This window comes from Giraffa tippelskirchi, chromosome 4 (genome assembly GCF_054371585.1).
Source record: "Giraffa tippelskirchi isolate mGirTip1 chromosome 4, T2T-mGirTip1v1.2.pri, whole genome shotgun sequence".
Classification (NCBI taxonomy): Eukaryota; Metazoa; Chordata; class Mammalia; order Artiodactyla; family Giraffidae; genus Giraffa; species Giraffa tippelskirchi.
Genome location: NC_137278.1, coordinates 13,027,873 through 13,037,431, shown reverse-complemented (window position 1 = coordinate 13,037,431; position 9,559 = coordinate 13,027,873). Strand labels below are relative to the sequence as shown.

At 41.5% G+C, this 9,559-nt stretch overlaps 1 protein-coding gene across 1 annotated transcript; it reads right to left on the bottom strand.

Moving 5' to 3' along the window:
• Nucleotides 1–499: 499 nt before the first annotated feature.
• On the bottom strand, nucleotides 500–1,453 carry LOC145545579 (olfactory receptor 1N2). Its single transcript, XM_081590456.1, has one exon. It carries the CDS (start codon nucleotides 1,451–1,453, stop codon nucleotides 500–502), a length of 954 nt encoding a protein of 317 aa, XP_081446582.1.
• Between the last annotated feature and the right edge of the window lie 8,106 nt (nucleotides 1,454–9,559).

Genomic DNA, 9,559 nt, shown 5'->3' with positions numbered 1-9,559 from the left:
TGGTACGTATATGTTGTGAAATTATCACCACAGTCAAGTTAATTAATGTATTTATCACCTCCATATAATGATCATTTTGTTTTTGTGTGTTTGGTGAGAAGACTTAATTCAAGAGCCACCTTCATAGTACATGACAAGCACACAATAAATACAGTGTCGTTCACTATAGTCATCTTGCTGAATATTTGACCTCAAAAAACTCATTCATCTTGCATAACTGGAACTTTGTACATTATGCTAGGTGAAATAAGTCAGACACAGAAAGACAAATACTGTCTGATTTCACTTACTTGTGGCATCTAACATGGTCAAATCATAGAAGTGGAGAGTAGAATAGTTGTTGCCAGGGGCCCAGTGAGAGAATGGAAATAGCTTCTTTGTTAAACACCTAATTTTTTAATGTCTTGATAACTTTCCCTTAAATCAGTCTGAGAATAGTGCAGTCATTCAAATGATGGAGAGCAGGGGTTAATTCAGATACCAGGATCAGCCATCACTGTCATGGTAAAAAGATGGTTTTCCCACTGTCGAAGAGTTTACTCAAAGCCTCATTCATATCTTTATTCCTCAAGCTGTATATGAAAGGGTTCAGCATGGGAATAATCACCATATAGAGAATGGCAGCCCTGCTCTCCCTCTCCGCAGAGTGAGTTGATGGAGGAAGTAAATACACACCCATAAGAGACCCGTAGAAGAGCAGGACCACTGTGAGGTGAGAACCACATGTCGAGAAGGCCTTCCACCGCCCTCCAGGAGATGAGATGCCAAACACAGCCCAGGAAATGTGGACATAGGAGAGGACAATCAGCAGGAGGGGAGCGGTGAGGAACATCAGGCCCATGGTGATGATCATCAGCTCGTTAATGCGGGTATCTGAGCAGGCAAGCTTCAGGAGAGCACTGGGATCACAGTAGAAGTGGGGAATGGCCTTGTGGGCACAGAAGGCCACACGGGTCAGCAATAGTGTGTGTGTCAGTGCCGGGCAGTTGGTTAGCACCCAGCATATGCTCAACATTAATGCACAGAGTTGGGGACGCATAGCTGTGCTGTAATGAAGTGGCTGACAGATGGCCACATAGCGGTCATATGCCATCACAGCCAGAAGTAAGTTGTCAAGGCCACCAAACACAAGGAGAAAATACAGCTGTGCAAAGCACCCGGAATAGGTGATGGTCTGACTCTGAGTATTCATGTTGAGCAGCATTTTGGGGATGGAGGCAGAAGTGAAGCAGGCATCTGTTATTGATAGGTTGGCCAGAAAGAAGTACATGGGAGTGTGGAGGTGAGGGTCAGAGGTGATGGCCAGGATGATGAGCAGGTTTCCCACGATAGTGACCAGGTACATGCCCAGGAAGATGACGAACAGGAGAGTTTGCTCCTCTGGCCGCTCAGAGATCCCTAGAAGGAGGAAGTCTGAAAGGGTGGTTTGGTTCACTCTGCTTGGTTTTCCCATCCTTTGCAGTTTTACTATCTGTGCAGATAAAATGCTTCCACGTGTCAATATTTAAGTTGATTTAATATTCCACGTGTCAATATTTAAGTCAATATTAAGATCAATTCACAGATAATATCTGTGCAGCCCAAACTGTTCCAGGAAAAAAAAAAGAAGTGGACCTTGCCCGTGAGAATCTTTGGATGTCATTATGATGTGAGAAAATACACATGGGACATTAGAGAACAGGCAAACTAATACCCATGCAAATATGAACCGTGCCTTCAAAGCTGTATATAATAGGGTCCTCAGGAAAGTGATCAGTTTGACCAGAGAAGTCCATGTTGGCAACTGGAGGAGATAAGAATTGCACATATCCTTAAAGGCAAGATTGGAAAAGTCACTTTTGCTCACCAAGTAAAAAGGAAATGCATGGTCTTCCTTGCTGCCCCTCCCCCAACACCCACCCCTTGATATACACCATAGACAAGACAGTCTATTTCTACTTGCCTCCTCAATCCCTAGAACTTGACCTCACCCATTTAGCTCCACTCCCGGTACCCTTACCTTACTGGGAGCACAGATACATGGGCTGAGGGCAGGGAGTGTCTGTGATGTTCCATTCTCTGGATCCACAGTAGGACAGACAGCACAGGGCTGCCAACCCCTGACCCTCATCACTCTCTCTCCTTTTTCCCTGACCTCTTCCCCTGTTGCACATCTAGACATTTGAAAGCTGATACTTCTCTCCCCCTAGTCTCTTGGACATGAGCATGATCAGTATCTCTTTGTAGATGCTTGCTATGCTCCAGAGAACTTGATGACACGGTTTTGTTCTTTCAAGTCTGGTAGGTATTATTCTCCTCCACAATTCTGCAAATGGTGCAACTGAGTCTTAGAAATATTTGAGGTACTCAAGATCAGAAAGCTAATGAATGTAATTCAGCAGCAGGTGTGTCTGACTCCAATGTCTGTCCTTCGCTCTACACTTGCACTCTAACTTTCTGATGTTTCTTTTCATCAAAGGGAAGGTAGAAGGAATCAGTGTCTGGTTCTCTAGGCTTGAAAATAGCTACTCTGATCTTCAGTTCTCCTAGGATTTAGAGCAAGTTTGTATAAGATGTCATTTCATGTCCACCCTGACCTTGTTAGAATTTGCCACTGTATTAGTATTCCATTTGTTCTTGGTTTATAGAGAGGCTTCTACTCTCAGACAGACATTCAGATTGGCTACCCTAGAAACTTTTGCCTGATCCTTGGGCTGGGAAGGGAGGTGTTTGCACAAGTGTGTGTGTTTGTCCCCTACCCTTCCAGATTCTCTCACCTATCAGAATGTGGATTGGTTTCAAGCATCTTCAGATTCTCCAGTTCTCCCCTGTGGGTGGGAGATTCACAATAAGGAACTCCCTGAGACCTTTCTGACCTTGTAAAGCGAGGGTCTATTGAGTCCAGGGGTCATCAGGAATACCTGGAGTGTATGATGCATTTTTCAGACCTGGGAAGACAGGAGTCTTTCTTAGGGTTTTAAAGATCCCTAGAACATCATCCCCAAAGTGCTCATTAGCGTCAACCTCAGTGTCCCTGTGCAGCCTGTTCTCCAGCCGTCTCTCCCAGGGTCCTGGGGGAATAGAGGGCATCTCTTTCCCAGGGGTTATGCTCCCAGATGGGGAACTCGGGGGTGAGATTCTGAAGCCTAAAGCTAGGATGCTGTGCACTCCAGCCTGACCAGCAGTCCTCCTGGGACCTCTTGCCTCTGCCCTGGACCATTTAATGCCTGTCCCAGGTTCTAGGTTAAACTGGATTGTGGGAGACATTAAAAGCTTTAAATATAATGGTCCTGCTGGTGGTTTCTCTAAATGGACTGTAGCCTGCCAGTCTCCTCTGACCATGGGATTATCCAGGCAAGAACACTGGAGTAGGTTGCCATGCCCTCCTCCAGGGGATCTTCCTGACCCAGGGATCGAACCCACATCTCTTATGTCTCCTGCATTGGCAGGTGGGTTCTTTACCACTAGTCCCACTAGGTATTACCTCTCTAAACAGAGTAATGCTAAGAAGCAACTCCCCCAAGTCCTAAACTCTCAGTTACATAAGGCAGCCTACGTAGAACATACCAGCCATAATATCTGATACATAACCACAGCAAAAATGTAACATCTTCAGTATTGTCATTAACACTAGTAGTACTGGGACTTCCCTGGTGATTCAGTGGTTAAAACTTCACCTTCCAGTGCTGGAGGCATGGGTTTCTCCCTGGTTGTGGAGTTAAGATCCCACAAGCCTCAGGGTCAAAAAACCAAAGTATGAAACAGAAACAATATTGTAAAAAATTCTGTAAAGACTTTAAAAATGGTCCACATAAAATATCTTTAAAAAAAAATACTGTAGTACTTACTGCACACTTTCATTAAATGATCTCAAGTAATACAAGTTTATTAGGGCAAAGAAACTACTGTTATCCCTATTTTACAGATGAGAAAACTGAGGCCCAGTGAAGATAATGACTTAACCAATTAAATGGAGAGGATGGAATTCCAATCTAGGTCTCCATGACTCTAGAGTCCACATTTTTTTTTTTTTTTTTTGAGACAGATAGTGCAGGGTGTAGTGTTGGCAGACTGGAAAGGAGACAGAAGGAGAAAATCAGAACTTGGATGGAGCCTGGAGAAGGAGAGTGTACACAGGGAAGGAAAGAAGGAAGAAAGGATGGAGTGGCTTGAGCCCATGCTCTTAACCACCATACTTTGTCCCAGTATCATTGTTGATTTTAATCATTAGCAATATCATTGGTACAGAATAATCTCATTTTCTATGTGAAAATCTCATTTTCTCTGTGTGTGCCTTTGGTTACTAGCAAGATCAACTGTTTTTTTTCATCTGATTTTTAACCATGAGTAATTATTCTTCAAATTATCCTGTTAATATATTTGTCTTTTTTCCTACTGGGGTGTTTGTGCTTCTAAAATGGATATTAAAGGCAATAAAAAAAATTAAAACATTTTATTTGGGGTGTTTTTTATGTCCTTGCCATTGAATATTTATAGAAGTTTTTAAAATTAATTTATTTATTTTAATTGGAGACTAATTACTTTACAATATTGTGGTGGTTTTTGCCATACATTGACATGAATCAGCCACGGGTGTACATGTGTCCCCCATCCCAAACCCCCCTCCCAGCTCCCTCCCCATCCCATACCTCTGGGTTGTCCCAGTGCACGGGCTTTGAGTGCCCTATTTCATGCATCGAACTTAGACTGTTCATCTATTTTTATAGAAGATTTTAAAATTATTTTTTATTCAAAGTTGATAGATATTTAGCTTTATATTTTTTCCCATTACTTTTATACTAAAAAGTCCTTTCCATCTTGTAGATCAAGGAAATTCCATTTATTTCTTTCTTCTAGTTTTAAACATTACACTAAGTTTTTCATTTACTTGCAATTTATGTTGCTGTGGGGTGAGAAAAAAGGATCTATCTTTACTTTTAATTTTTCACATATAGCTAGTTTGATTGAGGGCATGAGAAGAGGGTGACAGAGTATGAGATGGTTGGATGGCATCATCGATTCAATGGACATGAGTTTGAGCAAACTCAGGGAGATAGTGAATGACAGGGAAGCCTGATGGGCTGCAGTTCATGGGGTCACAGAGTCAGTAGACATGACTAAGTGACTAAAAACAGCAACAGTTTTATCAGTACCAGTTTTTAGTAACTCATACATTCTCCATTTGTTTGTTAGGTCTGAGCACCTAAACCTGGCCTTTCCACATATATCTGGGCTACTCACAGCACAGCAGCAGCCTTCAGAAATGGGGCATTTTGAGAACAAACCATCTAAGAAGTCATGATGGAAGCTGCATGGTCTTCATAAAACCTAGCTTTGGAAATCTGAGAATTGAGCTTTCACTGTCTTCTATAGAGCAATCAATCACTAAGGCCAGCCCAGTGACTAAGGGAAACAAGTTAAGCTCCATCCCTCCATAGGAAGAATAGGAAAGAATTTGGGACCCTCTTTTATTTTGCACAGCCTGCACTCTTGACTCAAGTTATTTATATTCTTCCCAGATTCAGAATAGACTTGCTCCTTCCAAAAAGCCTCAGAATCCACATGGACTACAGACTTGTCTAACTCAATGAAACTATGAGCCATGCAGTGTAGGGCCACCCAAGATGGATGGCCACCCATGACGGATGGTCATGGTGGAGAGTTCTGACAAAACATGGTTCTCAGGAGAAGGGAATGGCAAGACACTTCAGTATTCTTGCCTTGAAAAATCCCATGAACAGTAAGAAAAGGCAAAAAAGATAGGACATTGAAAGATGAACTCCCCAGGTCAGTAGGTGCCCAATATGCTACTGGAGAACAGTGGAGAAATAACTCCAGAAAGAATGAAGAGATGGAGCCAAAGCAAAAACAACGCCCAGTTTTGGATATGACTGGTGATGGAAGTAAAGTCCTATGCTGTAAAGAACAATATTGCATAGGAACCTAGAATGTTAGATCCATGAATCAAGGTATATTGAAAGTGGTCAAGCAGGAGATGGCAAGAGTGAACATTGACATTTTAGTAAAGTGAACTAAATCAACTGGAAAAGGTGAATTTAACTCAGATGACCATTATATCTACTACTGTGGGAAAGAATCCCTTATAAGAAATGGAGTAGCCCTCATAGTCAATAAAAGAGCCCAAAATACAGTACTTGGGTGTAACCTCAAAAATGACAGAATGATCTCTGTTCATTTCCAAGGCAAACCATTCAGTATCCCAGTAATCCACACCTATGACCCAACCAGTAATGCAGAAGAAGCTGAAGTTGAACAGTTCTATGATGACCTACAAGACCTTCTAGAACTAACACACAAAAAAGATATCCTTTTCATCATAGGGGACTGGAATGCAAAAGTAGGAAGTCAAGAGATACTTGGAGTAACAGGTAAATTTGGCCTTGGAGTACAAAAGGAAGCAGGGCAAAGGTTAACAGAGTTCTGCCAAGAGAATGCACTGGTCATAGCAAACACCCTCTTCCAACCACACAAGAGAAGACTCTACACATGGACATCACCAGATGGTCAATACTGAAATCAGATTGATTATATTCTTAGCAACCAAAGATGGAGAAGCTCTATACAGTCAACAAAAACAAGACTAGGAGCTGACTGTGGCTCAGATCATGAACACTTTATTGCCAAATTCAGACTTAAATTGAAGAAAGTAGGGAAAACCACTAGGCCATTCAGGTATGATCTAAATCAAATCCCTTATTATTATACAGTGAAAGTGAGAAATAGATTCAAGAGATTAGATCTGATAGACAGAGTGCCTGAAGATCTGTAGACAGAGGTTCATGACATTGCACAGGAGGCAGTGATCAAGACCATTCCCAAGAAGAAGAAATGCAAAAAGGCAAAATGGTTGTCTGAGGAGGCCTTACAAATAGCTGAGAAAAGAAGAGAAGTGAAAAGCAAAGGAGAAAAGGAAAGATATACCCATCTGAATGCAGAGTTCCAAAGAATAGCAAGGAGAGATAAGAAAGCCTTCCTCAGGGATGAATGCAAAGAAGTAGAGGAAAACAATAGGATAGGAAAGTCTAGAGATCTCTTCAAGAAAATTAGAGATACCAAGGGAACATTTCATGCAAAGATGGGCAAAATAAAGGACAGAAATGGTATGGTCCTAACAAAAGCAGAAGACATTAAGAAGAGATGGCAAGAATACACACAAGAACTATACAGAAAAGAACTTCATGACCAAAATAATCATGATGGTGTCATCATCAACCTAGAGGCAGACATCCTGGAATGTGAAGTCAAGTGGGCCTTCGGAAGCATCACTATGAACAAAGCTAGTGGAGGTGATGGAATTCCAGTTGAGCTATTTCAAATTCTAAAAGATGATCCTATGAAAGTGCTGCACTCAATATGCCAGCAAATTTGGAAAACTCAGCAGTGGCCACAGGACTGGAAAAGGTCAGTCTTCATTCCAATCCCAAAGAAAGGCAATGCCAAAGAATGCTCAAACTACCACACAATTGCACTCATCTCACACGCTAGTAAAGTAATGCTCAAAATTCTCCAAACCACACTTCAACAGTTCGTGAACCATGAATGTCCAGATGTTCAAGCTGGTTTTAGAAAAGGCAGAGGAACTAGAGATCAAATTGCCAACATCCACTGGATCATTGAAAAAGCAAGAGAGTTCCAGAAAAACATGTACTTCTGCTTTATTGACTGCGTGAAAGCCTTTGACTCTGTGGACCACAACAAACTGTGGAAAACTCGTAAAGAGATGGGAATACCAGACCACCTGACCTGCCTCTTGAGAAACCTGTATGCAGGTCAGGAAGCAACAGTTAGAACTGGACATGGAACAACAGACTGGTTCCAAATAGGGAAAGGAGTACAACAAGGCTGTATATTGTCACCCTGCTCATTTAACTTATATGCAGAGTACATCATGAGACACGCTGGGCTGGATGAAGCACAAGCTAAAATCAAGATAGCTGGGAGACATACGACCCAGCAATCCCACTGCTGGGCATACACACCAAGGAAAACAGAATTGAAAGAGACACATGTACCCTAATGTTCATTGCAGCACTGTTTACAATAGCTAGGACATGGAAGCAACCTAGATATCCATCGGCAGATGAATGGATAAGAAAGCTGTGGTACATATACACAATGGAATATTACTCAGCTATTATAAAGAATGCGTTTAAATCAATTCTAATGAGGTGGATGAAACTGGAGCTTATCATACAGAGTGAAGTAAGTCAGAAAGAAAAACACCAACACAGTATATTAACACATATATATGGAATTTAGAGAGATAGTTACGATGACCCTATATGCGAGACAGCAAGAGACACAGATGTAAAGAACAGTCTTTTGGACTCTGTGGGAGAAGGCGAGGTGCCGGGAGCCAGCTCACGAGATCCCACCCATGACAGAGTCATGAGGTAGAGGGCTGATTGAGCACGGCTTCTCAGCCCTCAGGGATTCTCGGAAGGCTGCCTCAGCACTCACCTTAAAGATGATATCTGTCTTTCTGATGTTTGCTACAATAAACCTCTTCTTATTTTCTGTGACTTAGAAAACGGTGTTTTCCTGATTCTCTTCTAATATAGATCAATCTGAAATCTCAATCGACAAGGCCCCTGAATGGTAGCACCCTAAATAAAATTATCTGGGGTATAAAATATGCTAATCTAAATTCCTCTTGCTAGCATATTGGTTTGTTTAATAAATGTACCTGTGCCTTTGGAGCTAATGTGCTTGACTGCCCCTTAACAACAGAACAGCATTGAGAGCCTCCACACAGAAAGCCCCAATGGGCACAGAGCCCTTTGTAGGAAAGAAAGGCTTGTTAGAAAATATAAGAAATGTTGCTTTATAAAACTGTAACTTAGTCTATACTTACTCATTATGCCTTTTCTACTCTTAATGTATCTAGCCTATATAATGAAAGCATAATAGTTAGGGATTTATATAAATAAAAGTTTAGTTTTAATACAAATAATAAGACAATCGTTAATTCAGCTGGTGATTTTGCTAAGAACTGACCTTTGTGCTATATTGTTTCAGCTTGCTGTACTATGACTTTATGGAACCACATTCTTTTCTGTTAAGCTCAAGGCATAGAGTAAATTACCGAAAACAGGTTTTACCTTGAAACTTTCTATTAATGAATTCTTTCCTGCTGTGCCTGATACAAAAGTGTCCTGGCTGATCAACCCTTATCAATAAAAGAGTCACAAGATGTTAGCAGGCCTCTGGGCCAGAAGATGATGTGAACAATTTTAAACCTTTTATAACTTAGAAACACAAACAGTGTTCTGGTTCCGATATGGATCAAAAACTGCTGATCCATCGAGCTGATCTGGCATGACTCTATACTTTACATTTGTTTCTATGTACCACTAAAAATATAAAAGCCGTCTTAAAAACAATAAAGTCAGAAGACACTTGGAAACACCGAGACTCGCTGTGTCTTCTCATTCGTATCGCCGACGACGTCCATCCTGAGGGAACCCTGACCTGCTGGGGCTGGACTCCGGCAGCGAGGGTGGGATGATTTGAGAGGGTAGCATTGAAACTTGTATATTATCATATGTGAAGTGGATTG